The sequence below is a fragment of the Arvicola amphibius genome, chromosome 6, assembly GCF_903992535.2.
Source record: "Arvicola amphibius chromosome 6, mArvAmp1.2, whole genome shotgun sequence".
NCBI lineage: Eukaryota > Metazoa > Chordata > Mammalia > Rodentia > Cricetidae > Arvicola > Arvicola amphibius.
In genome coordinates, this window is record NC_052052.2 from 217,093 (window position 1) to 244,424 (window position 27,332).

Below are 27,332 nucleotides of genomic sequence, written 5' to 3' on the forward strand. Positions count from 1 at the left end.
GTTCTGTCTCCTGTTTTCTTGTCCTCCTTCAGAAATGCCCATCTGTTGCCTTCTACAACCCTGCTGAGGCCAAGTAAAAAAACCCAGGTCCATCCATTGTGACAAGGCTTTGGGTTGCCAAGTTAAGGGGCAAGGATTTTACAGTTAAAGCCTCCTGAGAGAATTCCCCTTCCAAACCCTTTGGGTAAATTCACTTCTAGAGAATGACACTTTTTCTGGGGCCCAGTTCTGAGGCTTAGCGGCTCAACAACTGGTCCCCATCTCTGTATGTGGCCCAGGGACAGGTCCGGGTAGGTTCTACCAGAAACCTAATGGGACTAGTTGCTCCCCAGATACTTTGGAAATAGTGAGGGAATATTCTTGGACCTGCCTGGGTGGGCTGCAAAGGAGGAGGGGCTCCTAGTCCCCCCTGCACTATTCCACAGAAGGGCAGGACAGGGCTTCACTCTCACTTGGTCACTTGCTGTTTAGGGCAGCAGCTGCTGGTTAGTAAATACTCCTCTTCTGGGCTACAAAGAGGCCATTACTGGGAGGTACCTGGAACTGAGGGTTCACATGCCCACAAAGGAAATCATATCTCAGATAGGAGGCACACAATATGGAAACGTTTCATCCCTTTCCTGCCTGATATTTCTCTCTTGTCTTTTCCTACTCTATCTACTTACTCAGGCTTTGAGGCGGCGGGGGCCTAACACTTCGAACCTTCAGACCTTTACAGAGAATTTAAGTGGAGACTCAGAAGCCCCCACTTCTGGTTGGAGTGTTTGTGCATATCTGGGTCAGGTGACCCCAGATCTAGCAATGCTGTTGTCCACTGTGTAGACGTGACCTCAAATAAGACTGCCAGGGTCCTGGTGGCAGAGTCTTCTCAGAAGGAAGAGCTTCTGTCACCCACACCTCACTCTGGCTTCTGCTTCAAAGGCCTGTGGCCCAGGCACAGTAATCCCAGTCTTGTGAAGACAAAGCAGTCTTTTTTCCTTCAACCTTCTATAGATCCGGAGCTAGCTTGGCTCCTCTGGGCCTCAGTTTATACGGTGTACCTACCTAGCCAGGCCAAGTTGGAGAAGCGCTGGTACCCAGGGGTGGGTGGGGGGGCGTGGTGGTGAGGGAGGCGGGGCCGTGGTAGGCTCCGCAGCAAGACCAGAGAAGGTAGCCACTGGTCGACAAGGGGCCACTGCCCTACCCAGCCAAGGCTGGTAGGCGGGTCTGAGCGCAATTCAGACCAGTCACCGCGATTCAGATCAGGACCGGCCACCGGCAGGGGGCGTAGCCCTACTGGGCCGCCTTAAAGCCTATAGAAGGCCCCATACTGCTGCAGGAGCTCTGAGCAATCCTGCTGTTTGACCTACCCAAAAGGGAACCGGAGGTCCAGTTCCGGTAGCCTTTCCCATCCAGAGAGTCCTGCCGCTCCCGGCGCGCCCCTTGGAAGTCCCGGCACGTCGCTCCTAGATTATACATTAACCTGATTTCAACTGCATTTCCTGGTGGAAGGACAGTTTGGGCGGATGGGGGGAGGGGCGCCCGGCGCCCCACCTTCCCCTCCCCCCAGGGCGGCCCACCACCCACCCAGCCGGGGCCCCCGCCTCAGCTCGGCGCCGCAGTCTCCGGGCTTTGTTCGCTGCCCGCGCGGGTCGCAGGGAGCAGAGGCGGGCTGAGCTCCCAGGGGGAGGGGCGGTGCTGCTCAATTCCCGCCCCTGGCCCGCCCCCACGCCGTCCGCCCTCCCACCTCCTCCGCCTAGCTGCGGTCCAGTTCTGTCCTGCCCCCTGAACGGTCCAGCCCGCGCGCTCTCCCGGCCGCCTTCCGCCGTTCTAGGCTGCGCCATGGCCAGCCTGCGGCTGTGTTGCCCGGCCCCGCTGCTCCCACTGCTGTTGCTCATGGTGGTGGCCGAGCGCACCCTGCCCGGCGCCAGCGGGACGTGCCCGGAGCGCGCCTTGGAGCGGCGCGAGGAGGAGGCGAATGTGGTGCTCACCGGCACTGTGGAGGAGATCCTCAACGTGGACCCGGTGCAGCACACGTACTCGTGCAAGGTGGGCCCCGGCAAGACCCCACGAGACCCCAGCCCTCTGGAATCCCAGCCGGGGGCCCTTTTCCCCGTGGTTCCCAGTCCCGAGGCCCGCCCTTCGCGTGCCGGCCGCCCTGCTGGGACCCCGGCCCCAAGCCGTGGAAACGAGACCGGAACGCTCCTGTAGCCCCAGCTCGAGCTCCCTTGGCTACAGCCAAGTCTGCGGGTGGGGCACCAGGTCCCTGAAAACTCTGCAGCTCAGGGCGAAAGTTACTGCGGGGCCGTTTTGGTTCTTCTCATGGTGTCCAGGCCCCAGTTGCAGTAGTGGCTGCCCCCCCACCCTTGTCCAAAGCCCCTCTTGTTGGAAACAAGTGTACACCCTCGCCAAAGGAAAGATACAGGGTTTGGGGAGGTGTGAGTTGGGGACAGACTATGATGAGGCCTCCATGAGGGAGAGAAAGGGTCGTCCGCGGAGAGGAAGGGGTGCGTCGTCTAATCCACAAGTCCGAGGAGTCTGCGTAAGGTGCTGCAGTGACTGGGTTTCGGTGGAGCAAGAGCAGAGAGATGGGTTACGACTGAGTCTCCCATGCACAAGGAGCAGGGGCAGGTGCTCCGTTCTCTCGGAAGACCTGAGTTTCCCTACCATACAGTAGAAGAGTCAGCTCTAATTCCACTAAAGCTGGATTTGAGAGCACCTTGGAATAGGTATGATGGGTACCCTCAGAACACCCGTTGCTGGTTTTCCTAGCTCCTCAAATCACTTCACTAGAAATAGGATCGTTCTTGCTCTTTGGGGATGGGAAGGACGGTGACTTCTTTCAGAGTAGCGTGTGTTCATGGGCTCCCCCGGCTGGGCCCCCTCCTCTCACTGCCAAGGCACTTTGCCAAGTCCCTGCAGGATTTTCCCGACTTCCTCCCCGCTGCTCCTGGGTGTGGCTGGGGTGGGGGAGGTGTGAAAACTGAGCTTCCCCCCCCCCATTTGAATTATCTCCCTCAATAGTTTACTGAGGGGCTTTGAGGGGGGGGGGCGGTGGCAGGTAAATGAGGTTCTTCAAGTCCTGTAGGTGCTGCGGTTCTAAGGTGCCTAGTAGCTAGGCAGGTGGACAAGCTGTCCATTGTCTTTTTGCTCCCTCCATTCCAGGAGCCTAAACCCCCACAGAACCTGAAGAAGGGACCCCTTCCTAGAATTCCTTTCCAAAAAGTGTCTGGGCTTCTGGACTTGTCCTATGGGTGCTGCTGGCTATATACATCCTCCAGCCATGTCTGTCAGAGGGGGTGCCCTCAGGGCCCCAAAGAAGAAGGTGGAGGGTGGGGCCGACTTGCATTGCCCAAACTTGACTTTGTGGTTCAGAGCTGCCTTGGCTGTACAGACTCAGGCAGACTGTGGAGCAAAGAAGTGGGCCTTTACTTCCTGGGGGAGGTGTCAGCCCACACACAGGGTTGTGAAGATCCCAGCTGGGATCTTACTCTTAAGTAAGTCCCTCCATCTGAAGTGTCTAGTCCTGAGTGGTAGTGAGCTAGGGGGTCTAGAATGTTGGTACTGCGTGCCAGACAAGCCCTGACTAAGATGGACCCTTGTAGTTGGACTTGGGCAGGTTAGATCTGGGGTGGGAATATAGGTTAGGTGGTATACCTTCTTATGTGTCCATATCCAGTAGGTGTGTACTTCCCTGCAGTCTTTGCTGAGGGGCTGACTCACAGAACTTTGAACATCTCTGCCCAAGGCTGGAGTCCACTGTGGACAATGGTTTGAGAAAGTGAGACCGGAAGAGAGGAAAGGTGTCCAGTATGGCACCCTGTCCCTATAGGACCAATACCTTTACCTCCCATGTCCATTCAGGTTCGAGTGTGGCGGTACTTGAAAGGCAAAGATGTGGTGGCCCAGGAGAGTCTGCTAGATGGTGGCAACAAGGTGGTGATTGGTGGCTTCGGAGACCCCCTTATCTGTGACAACCAGGTATCCACTGGGGACACTAGAATCTTTTTTGTGAACCCAGCACCACCCTACCTGTGGCCAGCCCACAAGAATGAACTGATGCTCAACTCCAGCCTTATGCGGATCACTTTGAGGAACCTGGAAGAGGTGGAGTTCTGTGTAGAAGGTGCGTGCAGGTGAGGGTGTACCTTTAAGAGCCAGTGGCTTGCTGATCGTGATAGAAATTTTATGGGATCTTGGAGGGGGGCACAGAGGACAGCTTGCTTTGGGCAGGAGAGTAACCATTCTGCTGCCTGGCTTTGATGATGCAACATTATTGCTTCTGGCTACATCTCTAGCTACACAGATCAGACTCCCTAACTTCTGATATTAGCTGTCTTTGTTTGGTCTTGGAAGCGTAAGCAAGCCACTGCCCTGTAAAGAGACAGGTATTTCTGCCTTCTCTCACTTTTTCCTCAACACTCCACATTTCCCCTTTGAAAGGCCCTTTGCTATGAAACAAGCTGGGACCCACCTGTCTTATCCTTACAGGAGTCTGAACTTCTATCTTGATCCGTACATTTGAGTAAACCCCTGTGTGGGGGTTTGGAAGGTGAGGGGCTGGCCTGTGTGTTCCAGAGACTCACAGTTTGTGGAAGAACAACTCTGTGGGGTTAGGCTGCCGTCTTCTAGAAGGTGACTAGAATCACACAACCATCCAGGTCTCCCCTCTCTCCTCCTCAGGACAGCCCCAGTTGGTGACTGAGATCCTTGAGGGGAAATGTGGTAAAGAATACTTTTTTTCTCTCATTGCTACTACATCCTGTCTGTTCCCTCATGGCTGCCTGGAAAGGGATGTAGGGCTGGGGACAGAAACTTCCTTCTCTCAGAGCCGTGGCAAGGGTCATGACTTCTGGTCCTCTGATGTGATGTGATTTGCCAGCCCTGAAGACTTATCATCTGTCTTTCTGCTTTGATACTGTTTGGGCTCTTGAGAGGTGTCTCTAGAATCCTGTCTCCTTGCTGGCCCTGGGTGTAAGAGGGGCAGGGCCAGAATTGAAAACCCTGTAGCCTTTCAGCCAGGTATGGCCAGCTCCTGGGCTCTTGCTATGGGGACCCTATCTAGACAAGAACCAGAGATTCAAGCATTACTGTGGAAGTTTGTGCTTTGGGAAAATGGGGGGGGCAGGAAAGGCAGGGGGAGGATTTATATGTGAGGTCAAACATAGATATGTCAACTTTGGGTTGAGTAGGGGGCTGAGAAGAATCAAGATCAAGAGGGTGGATTATTAATAGCTGGGTGGATCTAGTAGTCTGAGGGTCCATGACTCAGTAACTGAGGACGTCCCTGAGTTCAGAGGTATGGAAAGACAGAGCAAGGTTTAGCCTCTCACCAAAGCCAGCTATGCCCATGCTGCACTCCGGCTTGTTGCTGGCAGAGCCCAATGTAGAACAGGTCAGCTAGGAAGAAGAATCGTGGACAGATGGCCTCCCTTCCTGTGCACTTGTATATGGCTGACTGACACTTAGGGATGCTTAGTTCCCAAGACTCAAAGCCCAGAATTTTACCAAAGGAGAGCCCAGGAGTAGCTGTGGTGTGTGTGTGTGTGTGTGTGTGTGGTGTGTAGGGGGCAGGGAGGGGGGCAGATATGGGATTGGTAGAGCTAAGGAAGCTGAAGGTGTGTGGAAGGTAGGGTGGGGCAGAGCAAGAAGCTTGGACACCACTGAAAGAAGCTTGAAATGGTGTCTTAAATCTGTCTTGGAAGCAGACCAGAATGCAATGGGATAAGTTGGGTGCTAAGACAATGTCAGAACTCCCAAAGAGCCATCAGGGTTTAGGGTCTAGGATGGAAATGAGACAGCTTCTTGCCCACTCATCCAAAACTGGGTCCATTTCCTGATCTGTAGGTGATGAGGCTTCTGAGCCTCATCCAAGGTTCTCATACTTGGAAACAAGCCTGTCCCTCCAATCTGACTTCCCAGTGTGCCTGCAGGTCCCCTACACCTGCACCATCCCACACTGGGAACTGGGTGAAATCTGGGCCACTTCTGACTTCCTGTTCACTCTTGGAACAGCCCCCAGCCAGCCAGCACCTCCCCCACCCCCCAGAAAGGCTCCTCTGGTCCTCCGCCTGGTAAGCCACATTCCTGGCATAACTGGGGCAGGTATGTGCCCCTCCCTTTGCATCACCTTTGGGCAAGAGTGGCTGCTGCTCCTTCTGGAAAGGGACCTCTCACTCTGACAAAGCTAAGGGCGCTGAGCATAGGCATACCACTGTCCTCACCCTGTCTCTAGAGAAGGTTGTTTGGCACCTCCCAGAGGCCTCCAGGAGAGACAAAAGCCTGGCTGGGGACCTACACTTCCCTATTAAAAGCCAGGAGCAGAGAAAGACAGTATTGTCTGTTCTAGCCAAAACCTGGCACAAGTACAGGGCAGGGGGCCCTGGTTGAGTGAGCCTGGCACCTGACCAGCCTGGCCCTTCTCAGTTCTGAAACTGGGGTCTTGGTGACTCCCTTGTCCTGGGTCGGCCAGATTGGTTTTGCCCCCTTTGTCTTTGCTATCCAGGGTTTTCAGGAAGATAGAGCAGAGGAGCTCCAGGTCCCAAGATAGTGGACAGGAGCAGCCTGACCAACTAAGGCTGGATGCTGGTCCTGGGGTTGCCTAGGATATTGCGAAGGTCCCTAGCCTGTTGGGAGGACTGCCCTCCAGGCTAGGCTTAGACTCCCATTGCCACTTCTTTCCCCTCACCTCCCCCACATTCCTTTTGCTGAGGGGGGAGGTGGCCCTCCCTTTGGACTCCAGGTTCTCTACCACTCCACAGCTCCACCCACAGTCCTTTGAGGGCCCCTCCCCCAGGCATGTCCAGGCTGGAGGCTGCTAGAGCTGGAGGCTACTTGCTGCTACCCCAACTGCTTTTTGCCCAGAGAGAAGGACCTGCCCAGGTAGTTCCGGAAGGGCCTCCTCTCTTCCGTGTCAGGGAGGTCTAGTAAGAAGTTGGCGGCAGGAATGGACTTGTCTCATCTTTGGGCTCACTGAGGCAGCCTTGTGGGGGGTGGACTTTGCTTGCTGGAATCAGTGGGTGACAGTCAGGACACTGTTGGTTCTGTGGAGATGGCCTCCCTTTAGGCTGGCAATAGGCAAGATGGAATTTACTCTTGGCTTTTTCCAGACTTATCCTCTCCCATTCCTACCCAGAGAAAATGCCCCCCCCCCATCTCCCCTGTCAATTAGAAATGGGGAGGGGTGTTTTGAAACCACGTCTGTTACATGGATCTTTCTGGACAAAGCAAATTCTGTTCTTACCTACTTGAGCCCCTTATAGCAATCCTGTGGGCATGGGACCCCCATTGCAGACCAGAGGAGCTGAGAGATCGGACACTGACCCAGTTCGGTCTGTGGTTATTCATTAGTTTCCTACAAGGTAAAGTAGGAGCAAATAGGATGGAGGTATTCAAAGAGAAGGTGGAGGATACACTTAGGACCAGATTCAAGAGGGTCCTGTATCACTGATTGATAAGGACTCTCTATTGTTTCCTATGTCTGGTTGCTGTGCCCAAGAGGCTGAAGTCACATAATGGTAGAAAACAGCTATCTTTTTTTCTCCTCCTGTGAGACTCAGGTTAGCTTTTTACCACAGGGTGGATATAGAAACCTAACCCATTGAAGCCCTGGTAGACTGGACTAAGGGCTACCGCAACAGCCATCATAGTAACCCTGCCCATCTGGGACAGTTACCAGCTAGAAGAGGGCTTTATGGGGTTCAGGAGTAGGCCACTGGAAGCTGGGACAGCTGGTGGAGGATCTGGGAATCAGGGAATCTCACCCCTCCCATCCTCAGCACAGGTCCTGAGAATTTCCTCTGAGGAAGACCCCCTGCAGGGGCAATTTACCAAGGAATAGAGATGGCCCCCTCCCAGGCCTTGAGGCAAGGAAGACAAGGATGCTCTGTCCTCACCGGATAGGCTGTTTCCTACTGTGTGAACTTTATATACATATGTATGCCTAGGCCGGCAGCTGGGGGGTGGGGTAGTTTCACTATCTTGGTTTTTCTGGGTTTATGTCGGAGTGGTCAGGTCCTAGTTGCTGTCCTCAAGTGCATGTGAATCTCAACCTCTGCTTGCTATGGGTTCTGTTGGGTCCAGTTGTGCAGGTGGGCTAGGGTCACCTCTAGGAGTGGTTGATGTGTATTGTAAACATTTAAACTGAGGGATGGGGGCTGGGCGGTGGTTGCAAACACCTTTAATCCCAGCACTTGGGAGGCAAAGGAAGGCTGATCTGGTCTACAAATTGAGTTCCAGGACAGCTAGGACTATTACACAGAGAAACCAACCTTGTCTCGAAAAATTTAAAAAAGATAAAAAGAGGGATGTGTTTGGTGATCTGCTGTGAGGACAGTAGACCGGGGAACTTTGTCTTTGATCTTTACAAGCCTGTCAGACCTTCAGGCTGACACAACCCCCTTTCTCCCCTCCTACCTCTATCTTTTGCTAGCCTGAGGTAAGTTTGAATACCCTTGACCACCACGCCCTAAGTCCCAGAAAATGTAGGCTAGCATCATGCCTATACAGGTGCCTGTACCTACAACTGAGGTTCCAGCATACACAGAGGAACAGAGCACAGACACAATATTGGTAGAAGGGTTGAGATAATCTGTCCCCTACTCCGAAAAGGAAGCCATCAGGTATAAGGATGTTTTTCATCATTAATTCCATCAGTTCCTTCTTGTACATGTCCAGTCACCATTTTACAACCATTCCCTATAGGGTTCATGGGGCATCTGCTTGGTGGCTTCCCAAGAATGAAAGGTGGTTGCTGCCACCTGGGAAAGAGTCGATAAGTTGCTGTGAGCGTGAGGAAAGGAGTCCCCACTACTCAGCCTGTCCCCTGGCTGAGAGAGCAAGCTAATCCCGTTCCTTGCTGGCCTTCCTAACTATCTGCTGATCCCAAGCACTTCTCTGATAGGAAAGTTCCTTATTGCTTGTCCCAGCCTCCTTCCTCTCTGGATCTGTCTCTGCTTCCTCCTTCCTGCACCTCTAGTCCTCTATCTCCCCCCCCCCCCCCACTTACCGCCTTTCCTTCTCATCCTCATTGGCTGCCCATCGCCTCCATGAAGCCTTTTAGAACTAAACCTGTACCCCTGGCCCGTAGGACCCCTGCTGTATTGATCCCCTCTCCTGTCCCTCACTAATCTAACTCAGCACAGCTGGAGTACTGAGCAGGGGGCAAAGTCTCCTGACTCACCAAGCACTGATCACATGTGGGTGATGTGGGTGTCACCTAGCTCCTTCCTTTTTCCTCCTGGAGATAGGTAGGGCCTGGCAAAGCTGGGCTTGGGTACACCTAAGGAACAGGAGGGACAGCATGACCGTTCCTACCCTCACTGCCTTTCCACCAGTGCCTGCTCTTGGTCATTCTGGAAAGTTCCCAGGTCCGTGGTGGAATTTCTCAAATCTGAAAGGTTGAGGATCAGCATTAAAGACTGACCCAGTGACAGCCCCACTCATTACTTGGTCGATGTGTAGGCTTCACTTTTCACCCATCTGACTTCATTTGAAACTGCCATGATGTCTTCCAGAAGCCAGACAGACACACCTAGCTTTCTCAGAGAGATAGAGATGAGTTGATTAGTTTGTCTGCACAGCCCTAGGTTGAGGAGCCTAGCCAGCCAAGGAATAGAGACGGGGCAATCTGGCAGCATCTTGTCTACCTTAAAAGACAGCCCCTATTGTATTCCAAATTTTAATTTAATCCAGCTACCCCTCAGAGCAGGATAACTGTCCGGGTGGGTGGGTGGGTGGGTGGGATAACTGTCCGGGTGGGTGGGATAACTGTCCGGGTGGGTGGGTGGGTACAGACAGATCTGACCTAGGCCTGAAGCTGGCAAGAGTGCCTCTGTCCTGTAAAGTGCTTATTTGTCTAAGGCTGAGGGGAGGAGAGAAGAGAGAAAAGGCCAAACACCAGAGATTTAGGGCGGTACTGCCCTGCCTCACTGGGCAGCCAGAACTAATTCCATCAAGTACCTCTATTAACCTGAGCAATACATGCCTAGAACTCCTCACCACCAAAGAGAGTGTGAGCCTCACCCCGACTGACCAGAGGTCAGAGGGTGGGGCATGTCTACTTGCTGGGTGAGACCTGTGCGTTGGGGGGGATGAGTGTGTGCTGATTGTCCGGACAGGCAGCTTTTTCCATGGGCTCCTCTCTGCCAGCCAACTTCTAACTCTTTTCTAACATTTTCTAAGGGAGTTGAAGGCTATCTAGGAAGGGCGAAGGGGTTATCTACATGAGAATGGGACCAGTGAGCTAACCGCTGGACTCTGTACCCTCTCCAGGCCCCATCCCCCAACCTCCTCTGGTCCTGAGAAGTACCAGAGCATAGGGCCACACCCATTATGCCTGGGAATGAGGGACAAGCTTTGTGCTACACAAAGAATGTGTAGTGTGTATGTTGACAGGTGGGGGGGGGGGGTGCCATTCCTGCATGCATGTTTGAGTGACTGCTGGAAGGCAGGAGTCCTTAGTGTCTTGGCTCATATATGTGGTTTCATGTTGGTAGGGTGTGAGCCCAGAGGGGTAAGCCTGGATCAGCATCCTGTTCATTCCTGGGCATGAGACTGCTGGTTCAGTCTAGGCTGAATGATTTTGTCTAAAGATCCCAAAATAACTCCAGTAGCCTGTGCTCCCCTCCCCCCACTGGCCTAGAGCCTCAAAGGCTCTTTGTTTTTTGAAGGCATCCTGCCCCTGCAGGGGGCTCAGACACTGACTGGGGTTTGGTGGGGCCAGGCGGCCTGCCTAGTTCCCTTTCCCATGGCTAGGCCCAATAAACCTCAAGCCCTATTCCAGTGTTGCCCAGGACTGACTAGAGCCCCAGATGAGCACTGAAAAAATTATTGAGACCTCTTTAGTGGCAGATCTCAGGGTTTCTGCTTGGTGAAAGGGGGCAGGGAAAGACTACAGCAAATTTCCCAAGGTCACTTGAAGCTTCTTCTGCCAACTCTTGCCTGGGGGTTCCTACTACTAGTGGGACCCAGCCCTCCAAGACCCTGGTTTCTGTGCTTCCTGTAGAGAGCACACTTGGGACATCCCAGGGCTGAAACATACCCAGCAGTGTCATGTGGCCTGTTGGGCATTGATTGCCTAGGGTGCTTGTTCTCAGGCACTTTCTATGGCGCAGGGAAGCTAACAGAAGATGTACATGAGCTGTGCTAAGCTCTCCGATTCGAAGTTTCTAGGCCAAACCCTGTACTGAGAGCTAAGAACTGAGACCCTGTTTCTGGTACCGGGGGAGCTAGCATCACAGAGACTACCTCTGTGTCACCGGCCAAGGTCCAGTAGGAGCCAGAGCTCCCCTGTGGAGAGGGTGAGGCCATCTGGGAGTGGAGTTTCCCAGTAGTTAGATCTCATACTGTCCTAGACTTTATTTTGGAGCTTCCTTCAAGAGTTCATTAGAAGATTGAATTGGGGACCACAAAGGGTGGAAAACCTCTTATCGTGGGTGACGAATGACCCAGTGGAGGGTTGTATTTTGTGCCTGGCCAGAGGATGGAAAGTTACAACAGTTATCAACTGGGGTACAGAAACCTGTCTGACAGATCAAAAGGGTGTGGGCACAGTGGGAGTGCCAAGTGTCTGGCGGGGGGGGGGGGGGTCTTGGGAGAGATTTCAGCTGTAGGTAATATAGAAGTAGGGCTTTTTCCAGTCAACATGTGAATGAATGTAGGGTCTTAGTGCCCCAAGAAAGGCTGGTTGGCCGAAAAGTAGGACTTGCTGACAGCAGATACAGGAGCCTGACTAGAGTCTTGAGTTGTGAATACTATGTACCAGTTAGTGTAACCCAGATGTTTGGTATGGGGGCTGTTGGTGTGATTTTAGCTGAGATGAAGACTTAGCAGGAGGGGGCTATGTCAAGTGGGGGTAGTGCAGAACCTGCATACTCCTCAAGCTTGTGGACAGCTGGGGGATCTTTTCCCACAGAGGTCAGGAAAGGAGCTCCCTCATAGAACCTAGGTGGGCCGCGCCTCTATCCCAAACCCTTTGCCCCATATGGCCCTGCTGGAGTCTGCAAAGTAGCTTGGGGATGGATGGTGGTGCACTCCAGAGTCAGCTTCTAGGGATGGCAGGAATTCCACATCCATTTGCATGAACTTATTTGCATGTTTTCTCATTGCTGGGGAGCTGAGTGAATGGGTGGCTTAAGATGTTATCTTCAATTACAAGGGGAAAGGTAGGTGGGATGATTTCTGAACCCATCACCTCACTCTCCAGCTTGTAACCCACCTGAGCGCCTTACATGTCACTTAGGAGACCCCTGCCTCCATGCCAGTACAGAGCCTGCAGGATCAGAAACAACAGGCATTAGCACAATGCATGCATAAACACAAGCAGACCTCTCAACCCAGCCAGGCATAAAGAGTGATAAGGGAGGACTGTCTCTGCCAGCACAGCAGCCTCAGCTGACCCTCCCACTTGGCTGCCTCCTGCCCACCTTCCTCTGTAACCGTCCTGGGATGGGGGACGAGCAACTGCCTCCTCTCCAGGTCCAGCCTCTGCTCCCCTATGAAAACACTTAGCGCTCTCCTACTTCTCCCTTGTTCTCCGATTTCCAGACCCATTGCCCTCCCATCACTTGCCCCTCCCTTGGTCTCTGCCCTCTTACCAACACCACCACCAACAACCCTCCCCAAGCTTCTACCTCTACCCCAAGCTGCTCTGTCCCGTTTGTACATCTTGCAGTCTGGTCTTAATCCACCCCAGCCTTTTTGCTCCCAACTGCGACTCCCTGTGGACGCTAAAGTCCCCAGATACATCTTCCTTTGTCTCTGCTCACCGCCCCCGCCCCCTCGGCTTCCCTCGCCCCTCATTCACTGCCCCAACCCAGCGAGGACAAGAGCCACCGCCGCTGCCGCTGCTGCTGCCGCCGCTGTTGCTGCTGCTGCTGCCGCTGCCGCCGCCGCCGCCGCCGCCGCCGCCGCCACCACCACCACCACCACCACCACCACTGCCACTGCTACTGGAGGTGGGCAGGCGCCTCCGCGATTCTTTATTCTCGCTTCAAAGCCAGGCGGTTGCTCCTCCCGCTGCTGCCATCGTGCTCCCGCCTCTTCTAGGCAGGAGCAGACAGGCCCTGCACCGGCACCCGTGGTCTCTGGGGCCTTCCCTGCATTTCAGACTCCAGAGGCTACAGAAGACAGCACTGGCTAGTGGGCAGAAGAATTGTAGCCAACAGGGCTTGCCTTGGCTCTCCATCTTCGTTTGCCTGCTTCTGAGCTCACATTTGGGATTTCTACTTGGAGAGAATTCTGCTTATCTCCCACCATGATCCTGGAGGGCTGGGGAGGGCCTGGTGCTCCCCCAGCCATAACTGGCTAAACTTTGAGATCACAGCTGCCATCTGCTGCTCCAGGGCACCGAGCATGGGGGGAGTAGCTCCGAAGAGGCCTAAGGGCACTCCATAAGAACCCCCACACCCAGGAAGTGGGCTAGAGCTGTATCATGCCTCCTCTGCCACTGGAACACAGACCCAGGCAGCAGCCTGGTGCTTCCCTGCTGGTTCGGTACTTCATGATCCCCTGCAACATCTGCTTGATCCTGTTGGCTACTTCCACGCTGGGCTTTGCAGTGCTACTTTTCCTCAGCAACTGTACGTGGCTGCTGGATGTACCCCTGTTCTGCTCACTGAGCCCCTCATCTCAGTTACCAAGGGTTTCAGAGCAGGCAGGGTCATATCAAATCCAGGGGTTGTTGCAGATGGGGTACCTTTTCCTTCTGGATACTGGATAGGTCACACTAAATTCCAGGGCCTCTTGTAACCTAGTCGTAGACTTCTGATGGTGCAGACCTTCGACCTGAGCTGAAGAAAGCTGTGGGAGTAGGCAAAGACGCAACAGTGCTGGGATTGGGAGTAGGGGCAAGAACTGGATTCACCCAGAGAAAGCAGGTGACTGAAGTTCAAGGGGCAGAGAAAAGTCCAGGGCCTTTCTGTCTGTTCTGCATTGGTCAGTGACCTTCTGAGCGTCGGTGATTATAACTAGAACCTTGAGGAGTGAGTTGGCAGTGTACCTGCTCAAAGAAGCCTAACTTTTTTTCCCTCTTCTAGACAAACCTGGAACCCACTTCACAGCAGCGCCTCCTGTGCCTCCTGATGGTGAGTGGCAGTGGTGGGGCAGGCGGTCGGCACACTGATAATGGGGGTGCAAATGGGCAGGGTTACCAGGGTTAGGGCTGTTTTGTAGTGTGCACACCAGGTGGGCAAGGGAACCTGGATCCCTCCCAGGGACTCCACGGGGGCCTTTAGGTGATGGCCAGTACTCCTGAGCAGGGCCAGTCTTAGAACCTACAAGTCGAGGGATGATGTCAGAGGATATGTGTGAGGTTTGGATGGAGCTCTGCTGAAGTCAGTCTGTTTGTGGAGGGATTCCTTTTCTTTGTCTTTTTTCCTATTCAGGAAAGGGTGGGGCTGGAAACAGAGAGAGGCACAGAAGGGAAAGTGGGTTGGGTAGTGGGGGGAGGGCTCAGTAAAGCCAGTGACAGCTGTTAGTGCTGAAGGGCCTAGGTTTGCCCCTGGGGTGGGGGAGGAAGCGAATGGTGGAAGGGGCAGGCTGACCTTTCTTATGGCTCATGGGCTGTGGCCAGCCCTCCCAGAGGGGCTGCTAGTATGTGGGCTTCTGTAACTAAGCTAATGATAAAGAGAAGAGGAACTGACCGTGTTACAAAGAAAGCAGAGACTAGTAGGGATAGACTGTATCTCAGCTAGCCCAGCCTGGCTCCTTACTGTACTGTACTGTACTGTACTGTGGGGTACAGTTTCCAGCTCTGTCCTTGTTACCTGCTACCCCATCAACTGTGTGCTTGGGCACCCTACTAGTTTTTATTGAAATCATATGTCTGGTGTTATCTCATGCATGACAAAGCCATGGTTTCTGGAGTTTTTGGTTTGGGGTCAGGGGCTAAGACAGAGTCTCTAAATAGCCTTGACTGTCCTGGAACTCACTTTGTAGATCAGGCTAGCCTTATATTCACAGAGGTCTACCTGCCCATGCCTCTCAAGTCCTGGGATTAAAGGCACATGCTATCATGCCCAGCCATGGTTTCTCTTTTGACCAGAATATGGGTTATGGGAACATCAAGGAATCCTAGGATTGAGGTGTGGGTGTCATTCTGAGAATAGGCCCTGTTGTTCTCTTTCTAGGAAGCAGCCCTGGGTTACATAGATAGTCAGGCTCACTTCCTGGGTCTTGAGAGTAGTGGAGGTATCCTGGCACTGGCAGGGCCTCCCTCCTTCTGTCCTATACTGGGAAGTCAGGACTCTCTGGAGGTCTCGACAACATGTAAAACCAGGTAGGCAGTTTCCCTGGGGAGCCCAGGCATCCAAAAGTTGGAACTTGGTACAGATGCAGGTACCAGAGGGTCTCTCCTCCCTTTTGATGGCCGAATGGGGAAGGGCCATCTATAACCAGCTACCCTTTATTTCTTGAGTCTATAGTGTTGGCAAATAATAGGCTTTGGGCCTAGTTGGGCAATGTTGGGGTATAATGGAAATGGAGTCTTGTAGTGAGTGATGGGTGCTTCTGACCTAATCCTGGTCTCTTCTTGTGGCCCCAAGTCTTAGTCCCTGACACCAGTGTCTTTCCTTGGGCTGCTCTCCCAAGATCTGGAAGCCCAGACTGGGTTGTGGTGTGGTGAGGCTACGGCCCCAGGTGGGAAGTTATTATCAAGGCAATAGGATCCACTGTGCGCTCTGTGACCTTCACTATTAGAGTTGCAGAGACTGTTGGCTGGGTTGGTGGATGAGTAAGCAGTCTGCCTGTTGGACTGGGGAGCAGGAGGAAGTGACTCTCACTTCTCCACATTTTTAAAAACGGACCACATCACTCCCAGTGGGGAGGGCTGCTAGTAGGTAGAATGTGTCCTTCAGTATGGTGCATGAGGTTAGGTCTGAGTGTCATAGACTAGGGCCAAGAGGCCTAGAGCTGTCTACATTCAAGGTAGGCTCAGGAGGGATGAGACCTTCTTTCTTGGTGATTTCAGCTTCTTCTGAAAGCCCCAAACCTGCCAGATGTCTTCTTTCCCTTACATAAACACCATTCCCCACAATGGTACATGCAGGCCCCTTACTGATACCCAGCATTTACTTTGTACACTTTAGACACAGGCCATGGCTCATGGGCATCCATCCATCTGTTCCATCTCCAACCTACCAAAGACTAGGGAAGAAGTTAAATTTACTCTCTACCACTGTGGTAGATATAAAAAGTACAGGACGCCTCCAGCACCACATGGAAAGATTGCCTGGATGGAAATCTAGGAGGCCATGGAGAAGTCCCACAGGTGCTGAGGAGGACACTTATTGAGGGACTCTGATATGCTCCATTAGAGACTGCTGAATCACAGGTGTCCAGGTGTGCCACCAAGTGACCAGGAGCACAGATGAGGACTGAGCTAAACTCTGGTGTTTATTAGGGATATGGCTTTGTCGGGAAATCGCACTGGGCCTCTGCTTCCTTTTCTGATACGTGCATGGCATTGCACGATGACACTTGTGGTACCTGAGGTCTAGAGCTATTAAAACAGCAATGCCTTATGTAGTAATGTGCATGTGTGTAAATCACTTCGTCCATACCTGTCTGCAGGTGGTCTCAGATTGGGCCTGTTTCTAACATTTAGTTAAGAAACTTGTTTTGGGAGCCAGGAGGTAGTAGCTCACACCTTTAATCCCAGCACTCTGGAGGCAGAGGCCGGTAAATCTCTGAGTTCAAGGCCAGCCTGGTCTACAGAGCAAATTCCAGGACAGCCAAGTCTTCACAGAGAAATACTGTCTCAAAAACAAACAAACAAAAAAACAAAAAAAAAAATCAAAAAGAAAAAACTTGTCTTGGCCATATGTGGTAGTGTGCACTATTGTGTTTTTTTTTTTCCTCCAAGACTGAGTTTTTCTGTGTAACAGCCCTACCTGTCCTGGAACTTGCTCTGTAGACCAGGCTGGCCTCCAACTCACAGAGGTTCTCCTGCCTCTGTCTCCAAGTGCTAGGATTTTTAATCCAAACATTCAAGAAACAAAGGCAGGTGTGGATCACCTAGTGTGAGACCAGCCTGGCCTACAGAACAAGGTCCAAGATAGCCAGGGCTATAAAAAGAAACCTGTGTCCAAAAAAAAGGGGAAAAATTTTTTTTGTGAACTCTTAATCCTGTGGGGAAGAAATGCACATAAATTTCAATAAAACAGGTATCGCCTTGGCTTAAGGGATCATTCTTTCCTATTGTTGTTTTGTTGAGGCAGAATCTTATACTTGTAGAGTTAACTGTGAGTCTTGTGAATGAAGGAATGAATAGCTGCCCTTGGCTGTGGGTTTGAGACCTGGGAGAGATTGACTAGGCCAGATAACCTGATAGAGAGGTCCAAGAAGTATAGAAACTATCAAATCAGCCAAGGAACTGGGTGCAGGCACAGACCCAGAGACTGAACCTTGGGGGCACCTTGGTCAACAGTCAAAGAGTGCAGCCAGAAAGCTCTGCCCCAGAAAGTGCTTGTTGAATTTTGTATGAGACCTTCAGAAGGCTTGAGTTAGAGAAAGCCCAATGTGAGGATGGTAATAGGGAGAGAAGTATTGGCCAGCCATGAAAAGAGACCACTGGTGGACATAATATATGGTTTTTTTTTTTTTTGTTTTTGTTTTTTTTTTTTTTTCGAGACAGGGTTTCCCTGTAGTTTCTAGAGCCTGTCCTGGAACTAGCTCTTATGGACCAGGCTGGCCTCGAACTCAGAGATCCGCCTGCCTCTGCCTCTGCCTCCCGAGTGCTGGGATGAAAGGCGTGCGCCACCACCGCCCGGCATATATGTTTATTTTGAGCCAAGACGGAGAAGGCTGTTGGTACTAACAACTCTGTTACTGTATGCTCTTCCCTGTACTTGTTTAGGGCCCCCTCTCTTAAGTTTTGCAGATATTGGCAAATCTCTAGCTCTGGGAGTAAATACTTATTGTCCCCATTTACAGAAAGGAAAGGGGGCACAGTGTGAGAACACCTGGCTCTAAGAGCTAAGGAGGGTAAGCCAAACACAAAGCAGGTCCTAGGGAAGGCAGGTAGAGGTTCCTATAATTTCACCCTTCTTCTCTGTTAGAGGCAAAGCTACTCAAACAATCAAGAGAGGCTGGGTAAGCCATTGCTATGACAGTGGCTGGCTCTAGCCCTCAGTGTACCCTGCCGTCTTAGAAGATATCCAAGACTGCTTCTGGTTCATTTCTGAGCATGATGTGAGGTCATGATAATTATACCCAATTAAACACTTAGTAGATATAGGTAGGTGGTTGTAGCCCTTAAGAGGTCTACCCAGCTCATGGTTCATCTTCTCAGAGGGTTTCAGCCCCAATGCTGTCCTTAGGAAGGCTTCTCCAATGGGTATCTGAACTTTGAATACACCAGTATCCACTTTCCTTGTGGGCTTAGTGAACAACACCTGGCCCTTCCCCTGAGCCAACTTCATAGGCTGCTTGCTGTAGAGGTTCAGCAACAATATGTGATCTGGACATTTGCAACCCTGAGATTACAATGTTAGGAAACTCTTGTGTGAATGGGTGTGTGGGGCTGAATATAGGGGGTGGTTGCATTGGGACAAGATTCAGGACTTGAATGAGGACTTTTTTTTGAAGTAAGGGCCCAAAAGGACAGAAGGTGTGTTTCCAGAGAGGCCTATGCCATTGCCAACTTGAGTCTGGGTGGGAAGTTTTATAGGATTATTATATATGGGAGAAGCTGACTATGGGGGCCTTGGAAGGTGAGGGGAATAAGTAGAGAAAAGAGTTTGAGGGAGAAAAGATAGAAACAGAGAACAGGTTGGGGCAGGCAGGACACTACTTCTGGAGGCAAGAGAGACCTACTAGAGAGGTGGTGGGGAGGGAGCAATGAAAGGAGGAAAGGGTCTATGTGGAGCAAGATTCCAGACTCCAAGTGCCCATGAGTCCTGGAGGGAGTCCTCAGAAGATTGTGAAGGCGGTCCTTCCTGGGAGGTAGCAGGTGTCAGGTGGATACAGAAGCAAGCCCTAAGAAAGAAACACAAAATGAGGTTAGTCTGAGTTTTGTGAGTACAGACAGATGTAACACCCACAGCCAGCTTCCATTATTAACGCCTCTCAGTCTCCTCAAGTTAACAGTGGCAAAGTTCTTTGAGATTTCATAGACACCTCAGTATACGTCCTCACACAGATCTTTCAAGACCCTTCCAGCTCAACCTCAGGAACCCACCTCTGTTGGAGCTGAGCACTGAGCACTGTGGGTGGAGCTAAGGCATGCACAGCTGGGGCCCTTCTACTGTGTGTCAAGTGTGCTGGAAGTGAATGCTTTGTCCTAGCTTCAGGATATGAACTTTCTACCGTGGTAGAGTATGTGATGAGGGAAACTGTTCTCCCATAAGGAAAGTTCTAGGAGCCTTCAAGGTTGAGCATGTGCATTGACTTCTGTCAGTTGTAGGATGTAGGTGCTTATGTGTTTGGGGTGAGATTAGTCATGTGAATAATTAAATATGGATCTTCCCATGAGATTTGGGCACAAACAGACTGATTGAAGGACTCATGGGTATGTGGACCTAGCAGTGACTTCTGGCCAGCCTGCCTCTGAATATCCTTCTTCTGGTCTAAACTCAGTATGCAGGGGAATGTTATGTGGCTTTGGTGCCGTATGTGAACCCAGTGTCCAGGATCCAGGCCAGGCCTCCTGTGTGTGCAAGAAGAATGTCTGCCCCGCTACTGTGGCTCCTGTGTGTGGCTCGGATGCCTCCACCTATAGCAATGAGTGTGAGCTGCAGCGCGCACAGTGCACCCAGCAACGGCGCATTCGCCTGCTTCGCCAAGGACCGTGTGGTAAGTGAGTGTGGGCGTGGAGGAGGGCAGTGGAAAATCAACATGACATCACCTGTAAACCCACAGGGTCCCGGAACCCCTGTGCCAATGTGACCTGCAGTTTCGGTAGCACCTGTGTACCCTCAGCTGATGGACAGACTGCCTCATGCCTGTGTCCCACTACCTGCTTTGGGGCCCCTGATGGGACTGTGTGTGGCAGTGATGGTATTGACTACCCTAGTGAGTGCCAGCTGCTGCGTCATGCTTGTGCCCGCCAGGAGCACATCTTCAAGAAGTTTGATGGCCCTTGTGGTAAGCAAAGCACTATGCATTGCTTCTCCCATACATGACTCTTCTATGTGCGCTGGTGACAGCCCCTCATTTCTACCCTCGGACCCTAGACCCCTGCCAGGGCAGCTTGTCAGACCCAAACCACATCTGCCGTGTGAACCCACGTACACGGCTCCCAGAGATGCTTCTGCGGCCAGAGAACTGTCCTGCCAAGCACACACCTATCTGTGGAGATGATGGAGTCACCTATGAAAATGACTGTGTCATGGGCCGTATTGGTGCGACCCGTGGCCTGCTCCTCCAGAAAGTACGCTCCGGCCAGTGCCAGACTCGAGGTTCGTGCTCCCAGAGGACTGATCCAGCCCTGCCACTGTGGCTCATTAGGACTCGCTCCTGCATACTCCATGTCCCTACTCACCATGTCGGGTGCCCGTGAGGACTCTGTACATGGTAGACAGTTGGTGTGATCTCCCTTCCTGTTCCCAGACCAGTGCCCAGAGACCTGTCAGTTCAACTCTGTGTGCCTGTCCCGGCGTGGCCGTCCTCACTGCTCCTGCGATCGTGTCCTCTGTGATGGGGCTTACAGGCCCGTGTGTGCTCAGGATGGCCACACATATGACAATGACTGCTGGCGCCAACAGGCTGAGTGTCGGCAGCAACATGCCATTCCCCCCAAGCACCAGGGCCCGTGTGGTGAGCAACTTGGGATCCAGCTGGGAGTAGCTGGTCTTGCATCATTCCTTGTCCTGATCATACACCATGTCCATTCCTTGTCATGTACCTCCTGGAGTCCTGGGCTGGGGTCACTTGGGGAGGGTTGCTGGCATGTGGAGGCTGTTAGGAGGGGAACCGGGGAACCTAAGAGATGGGACAAAGGCAGTGTGCACTTGGCCTTGCTACACCAGCAGGTCCTTGGTCCATTATCATCAGTCTTGGGTGGGCAGGAATGGATGTGGTGCTGGAGATTCCTTGTTCTGGGAACACAGTGCAGTCCCAAGCCTCGTAGATGTTGATTGTTATTTGGGATTTGAGGGGCTGGTGGAGAAGGTAGAGGAAATTGGGCAGTGGCCCGCAGGTCCCATTGGGGCTGTGGGCCTCTATGGCCCTGCCTGCCTCTGCTGTCTGTCTTGGTCAGTCCTCTGTCCATCTTTCTTTTTGCATCTGTCTCTTCTTGGTCCTTCCTTCCCTCTCGGCTCCGACTCTTGTGTCTTCCAGCCTGATCTGCTGGCAGGATGAGGTGACGCGCCTGCCCGCCAGGAGCCCACAGCCTGAGGTCTGCCCCCGGCGCGGCTGGGGGGAGTGGCTTGCTACTGCCTGGCCTTCTGGTCCTCAGAGCAAGTTGACAGACACCCTCTTCCCTGTGTAGTCTGTGATTGTGGGGTACAGGGTTTTCCCATCCAGGGGGGAAAGGTTTCAACCCCCATGTGCATGATATCCCAGGGCTGCTGGTGGTCCAGGGTCAGTGACCTGCTATGGACAGTCAGAAACTCATATGTCCCCATCCATCTCTGTTGTGTGTCTGTCCCTTTCTCTGCTGTGTCCTGTGCATCTAGGTCTTCCTCCACCATTCCCACCCTGAAGAGGGGCTATTGCATGGGAGTGGGCTTTGTCCACATCTGGAGAAGAATGTGGACTGAGTACCACCTCCTCCCCAGACCAGACTCCATCCCCATGCCATGGAGTGCAGTGTGCGTTTGGGGCAGTATGCACAGTGAAGAACGGGGAAGCTGTGTGCGAGTGCCAACAGGTGTGCTCCGGTATCTACGATCCCGTGTGCGGCAACGACAATGTCACTTACGGCAGTGTGTGCGAGCTGGAATCCATGGCCTGTGCCCTTAGGAGGGAAATCCGGGTGGCCCGCAGAGGACCCTGTGGTCAGTGGTGGGAAAGCGGGTTGGATCGGGAAGAGGCTTTTGGTCAACGTGGTGATAGAGCTTCCTCCCCAGACCGATGCGGGCAGTGCCGTTTTGGATCCCTGTGCGAGGTGGAGACTGGACGCTGTGTGTGCCCCTCTGAATGTGTGGCCTCAGCCCAGCCCGTATGTGGTTCTGATGGACACACCTATGCTAGTGAATGCGAGCTGCATGTCCACGCCTGTACACACCAGATCAGCTTACATGTGGTCTCAGCCGGACACTGCCGTGAGTGGGACCAGAAGGGATAAGCTCCCATGATTCCATCCATCAGGGAATCACGCTTACTCCTGTTTTTACCATCTCCTGTAGAGACCTGTGGAGACACAGTTTGTGCCTTTGGGGCTGTGTGCTCAGCTGGACAGTGTGTGTGTCCCCGTTGTGAGCACCCCCCACCCGGCCCTGTGTGTGGCAGTGATGGCGTCACCTACCTCAGTGCCTGTGAGCTACGAGAAGCTGCCTGTCAGCAGCAGGTACAAATTGAAGAGGTCCGTGCAGGGCCATGTGAGCAGGGTAAGCTCAGGTAACTAGTGTGAACCCCTAGACCTCAGTCTCTGACCGAGACCTCATAGGTGACTGCTCTTTTTTCCTGCAGCTGAGTGTGGCTCAGGGGGCTCCGGTTCTGGGGAAGACAGTGAGTGTGAGCAGGAGCTGTGTCGGCAGCGAGGTGGTATCTGGGATGAGGACTCGGAGGATGGGCCATGTGTCTGCGACTTCAGCTGCCAGAGTGTTCTTAGAAGCCCAGTGAGTAACACAGCTTTCCCATGGCTCCAGGGTGGATGCACTGAGGAGGGGGTCAAGGCTGCCCTCATTGACCCTATTCCTCCAGGTGTGTGGCTCAGATGGAATCACCTATAACACTGAGTGTGACCTGAAGAAGGCCAGATGTGAATCACAGCAAGAACTATATGTTACTGCTCAGGGAGCCTGCCGTGGTGAGTAGCTGTGCCAAACACATCCGGCATGTAATGGCATGTTCTATGCATTTGTGCTTGTTTCACTGTGTTTACATGTTCTATGGTGCGTGACAGAGACTTAAGGCTATGGGCATGCTCACGTACTGTGGTGACTTATATTATTCTTGTTGATGATGATGGTAGCTTTGCCCTTTGTTTTTTTAATTATTTATTTATTTTGGTTTTCTTTTTGCTGTTGTTATTTATTTATTTTGGGGCAAAGTCTCTCTACATAGATAGCCTTAGCTGTTCTGGAACTAGTTATGTAGACCAGGCTGGCCTTGAATCCTTGCCCCTTGGGTACTAGGATTAAAGGTGTACATCAAACACTCACTTTCTATGAGCCAGATTAGGATTCTAAATGGAGGCCACAGGGGATTAGAGGGATACCACTAGGCATTTTCGCTCTTATAGAAAAGAGATTGAAGACAGACTGGGAATGGTGGTACTTGCCTTTAATCTCATAGGCAAGCAGATTTCTGAATTCCAGGCTAGCCTACATAGTGAGTTCCAGGACAGCCAGGGCTACACAGAGAGATCCTGTGTTGAAGGAAGGGAGGAAGGAAGAAGACTGTGCTGGTTTATATGTTTGCATACACACGTGTATATGCACAGGAATAAATAATGTTTTGAGAATATAGTGAATGCGTATAAATGTATCTTCATTTATGTTTACTCTTATATCTTGTGTTTGAGACTCCAGTAATGTATGTGTGCATGGGGGTATGTATGTGGCTTCTTACATTTTGTGGGTTTCGGTTCTACATTTACTTTGTCTTTATATGTGATATGCTGATTTCACCTATGACAGCCCCAGATTTTGGGTTCCCAGTGGGAATTAATGTCAAGAAGGATAACTTGTGTGGCAGGAATCATTGGGGCAAAATAATTGAGTTTAGGATAAACATCTAGCACTACATCAAATCTGAATTCTATACCTCTCTCCTCAGGTCCTACCTTGGCTCCACTTCTACCTATGGCCCTCCCCCACTGTGCCCAAACCCCCTATGGCTGCTGCCAAGACAATGTCACTGCTGCCCAGGGTGTAGGCTTCGCTGGCTGTCCCAGTGAGTACCTGAACCTGGTCTGACCGTGGTCGGACAGAGCTGCACGTCTTCCCTGACCGGTGCTTTCTCCTCTTGTAGGCACCTGCCATTGCAACCCACATGGCTCCTACAGTGGCACCTGTGACCCAGCCACAGGCCAGTGCTCCTGCCGACCAGGTGTAGGAGGCCTCAGGTGTGATCGCTGTGAGCCTGGCTTCTGGAACTTCCGTGGCATTGTCACTGACGGTCACAGTGGTTGCACTCGTGAGTAACAGAGCTCCAGGCACTCCTGCCTGTCCACACCATTACTGCTCATATATTGGCCTGACCAATACTTAGCAGGGCTCTGGGGCGGCAGGTGTGAGGGAGGTTACTAAACTGTAGATTCTTCCCTCACTCCCCCAGCCTGCAGCTGTGACCCTCGGGGTGCTGTGAGAGATGACTGTGAGCAGATGACTGGACTGTGTTCCTGTAGGCCTGGTGTGGCTGGTCCCAAGTGTGGGCAATGTCCAGATGGTCAAGCCCTGGGCCAGATTGGCTGTGAAGCAGGTGAGGACCAGGACTGGTGCTGACCCCAGGACTTCCTATGCTGAGGGTGGGAGTTCCTGAGTTGGAAGGGATCTTTTCTGCCTACCGCAGATTCCACGACACCTGTGACTTGTGTGGAGATGCACTGTGAGTTTGGTGCCTCCTGCGTAGAGGAGGCCGGTTTTGCCCACTGTGTCTGCCCAACCCTCACGTGCCCAGAGGCTAACTCTACCAAGGTAAGGACTGAAATATGTGGAGAGTGAGTGGTGGGGGTGAGGAGACCTTTCCCGAGCATCCTTTCCCTGCACCCCAGGTCTGTGGATCAGATGGTGTCACATATGGCAATGAGTGCCAGTTGAAAACTATTGCCTGTCGTCAGGGTCTGGACATCTTCACTCAGAGTCTTGGCCCATGCCAGGGTAAGGACCTGGAGCAACTACCTAGAACAAACCAGGACTTGACTATCCTGACTTCAGCCCCTAACATCCCTCTGTTTACAGAGATTGTTGCTCCTGAAACTTCCCCAGCTTCTGCATCTATGACTACCCCGAGGGATGTCCCGAGCCAGGCACTGCCATCCCCCAACAGCGGCCTTCCTCTGGCTCCCAGTAGTACCACCCGTGATTGGCCCACCCCACTACCCACATCCCGAACTCAGACCACAGTCAGCATCCCCAGGAGCACTGCAGGGCCTGTGCTGACTGTGCCTCCATTAGCATCCACCGATGTAACCGGTCTCACCACATCAGTCTTCAGTGAATCTGGCAGTGCCAATGGGAGTGGCGATGAGGAGCTGAGCGGAGATGAGGAGGCCAGTGGGGGCGGGTCTGGGGGTGAGCAGGGCCTCAGGGGCATGTGGGCAGGTCTGAGGGTGATGTGGGGGTAGAGCCCAAGAGTGGCTCCTACCCAGGGCCGTGCTTAGACTACATTTCCCCAGGACTCGAGCCCCCTGTGGGCAACATTGTGGTGACCCATGGGCCACCCATTGAGAGGGCTTCCTGCTACAATTCACCTTTGGGCTGCTGTTCAGATGGCAAGACACCCTCACTGGACTCAGAAGGCTCCAACTGTCCTGGTAAGTGGAGAACAGGGAAGGGGGTGAGCTTGGGACATACCAGGAGTACTGTCTTCATCTTGTGACAGCAGGTTATAATATTCTGGTTTCGCACTTGAGTGTGGGGGGGTTTGGAGATTTGGCACACATGTGCATTCTGGTCTCAGCCACTGAATATGAGATTATGCCAAGGACCCTATACCTAACCCATCTTTCTCCTTGCAAGCCAGCTTGGGGCGCCTGCTCCTAGGAATTGCCTGGTAACTGACACCAGCCCTACCCTGGGGTCCCCACTCACTAATCCCATGATCATCTGACTAACAACCCTGCTCTGCACCCCACATGGCTTGCTGTGGAGCTTGCTTCTGTGGCTGCCTAGGAGGCTAGATGGTATTGGCAGGGCCTCACTGCCCCTCCCCCACAGCTACCAAGGCATTCCAGGGAGTGCTGGAGCTTGAGGGGGTCGAGGGACAGGAGCTGTTCTACACACCTGAGATGGCTGACCCCAAGTCAGAGTTGTTTGGGGAGACCGCAAGGAGCATTGAAAGCACGGTATGAGGGTTTGTGGGGTGTCCATTTAGGACAGGCCCGGATGACTGACTGAACTGAACCAATCGTAATTAGGTTTAGACAGTACCTACTGCCCTCACCCATTGCCTGCCCACAGCTGGACCACCTGTTCCGGAATTCAGATGTCAAGAAGGACTTCTGGAGTGTCCACCTGCGGGACCTGGGGCCTGGCAAATTAGTCCGTGCCACCGTGGATGTTCACTTTGACCCTAGTAAGCCCCTGTTGACCTCATGGGAGGTGTTGGGTATGGGCTACATGGAGCCAGGCCATGCTCAGGACCCTTTTCTTCTTAGCCACAGCCTTCCAGGCAGCAGATGTGGGCCAGGCCCTGCTCCGACAGATCCAAGTATCCAGACCATGGGCCCTGGCAGTGAGGAGGCCTCTGCAGGAGCATGTGCGATTCTTAGACTTTGGTGAGTGCCAGGTTAGACCTTCTTATCTTGCCTGTCCTGCCTTCTCTAGCCTCCGTACCTCAGTGTGCTCTTCACACCTACCTAACATTTATCCTTCCCTGCAGACTGGTTTCCCACTTTCTTTACGGGAGCTGCCACGGCCAGAGCCACCACCGTGAGCCGACTGTTTGCCTCTGTCACCCCACGAGTATACCCCAGTCACACCAGCTGGCCTGTTGGCAGAACCACAGCACCACTAACCACACGCCGACCTCCTACAGTTGCCCCCAGCACTCACCGACCTCGGACCCCAGGCCCCCAACAGCCCCCACACAAGCCCTGTGATTCCCAACCTTGCCTCCACGGAGGCACCTGCCAGGACCAGGATTCTGGCAAGGGCTTCACCTGCAGCTGCACTTCAGGCAGGGGTGGCACTGTCTGTGAGGAGGGTAAGGCTACTCAATGCTGGAGGGCTCGGGGATATGGTTAGAGGGTGAAGCAGAGTGTCAGGCACTCCGTTAGCTCAACTCTATCTGTTCCCTGCAGTACAATTCCCCTCTGTTCCTGCTTTCGAGGGCCACTCCTTCTTGGCCTTCCCCACCCTCCGGGCCTACCACACACTGCGCCTGGCGCTGGAATTCCGGGCGCTGGAGACAGAGGGACTGCTCCTCTACAATGGCAATGCACACGGCAAGGACTTCCTGGCTCTGGCTCTGCTGGATGGGCATGTGCAGTTCAGGTGGGCATGGCTTCTGTAGGTGGCCGAGAGCAATTCAGACCTCCTGAATCTACAGGGTGTGACGTCTTGGGTGAAATCACGTAGGCCTGGACC

The 27,332-nt window shown here is 52.9% G+C and overlaps 1 protein-coding gene across 4 annotated transcripts in view; it reads left to right on the forward strand.

Moving 5' to 3' along the window:
• Positions 1-1,753: 1,753 nt before the first annotated feature.
• The window catches only part of Agrn (agrin), a 31,997-nt gene continuing 6,418 nt past the window's right edge, over positions 1,754-27,332 (forward strand). For 3 of the 4 annotated variants that reach the window (XM_038334170.1, XM_038334171.1, XM_038334172.1), the window contains exons 1-24: positions 1,754-2,028; positions 3,844-4,105; positions 14,016-14,063; positions 19,555-19,770; positions 19,837-20,061; positions 20,151-20,375; positions 20,527-20,733; positions 21,696-21,914; positions 21,987-22,181; positions 22,266-22,466; positions 22,549-22,697; positions 22,783-22,888; positions 23,860-23,976; positions 24,055-24,219; positions 24,361-24,504; positions 24,595-24,719; positions 24,797-24,902; positions 24,984-25,316; positions 25,421-25,558; positions 25,962-26,089; positions 26,205-26,319; positions 26,402-26,521; positions 26,626-26,949; positions 27,047-27,239. In XM_038334170.1, coding sequence (XP_038190098.1) covers positions 1,822-2,028; positions 3,844-4,105; positions 14,016-14,063; positions 19,555-19,770; positions 19,837-20,061; positions 20,151-20,375; positions 20,527-20,733; positions 21,696-21,914; positions 21,987-22,181; positions 22,266-22,466; positions 22,549-22,697; positions 22,783-22,888; positions 23,860-23,976; positions 24,055-24,219; positions 24,361-24,504; positions 24,595-24,719; positions 24,797-24,902; positions 24,984-25,316; positions 25,421-25,558; positions 25,962-26,089; positions 26,205-26,319; positions 26,402-26,521; positions 26,626-26,949; positions 27,047-27,239 — 4,268 coding nt within the window. In that variant the 5' untranslated portion in view covers positions 1,754-1,821. Of the gene's footprint in view, positions 2,029-3,843; positions 4,106-14,015; positions 14,064-19,554; positions 19,771-19,836; positions 20,062-20,150; positions 20,376-20,526; positions 20,734-21,022; positions 21,314-21,695; positions 21,915-21,986; positions 22,182-22,265; positions 22,467-22,548; positions 22,698-22,782; positions 22,889-23,859; positions 23,977-24,054; positions 24,220-24,360; positions 24,505-24,594; positions 24,720-24,796; positions 24,903-24,983; positions 25,317-25,420; positions 25,559-25,961; positions 26,090-26,204; positions 26,320-26,401; positions 26,522-26,625; positions 26,950-27,046; positions 27,240-27,332 lie in introns of those variants that run through there. The other variant, XM_038334173.1, reaches the window with a different exon arrangement.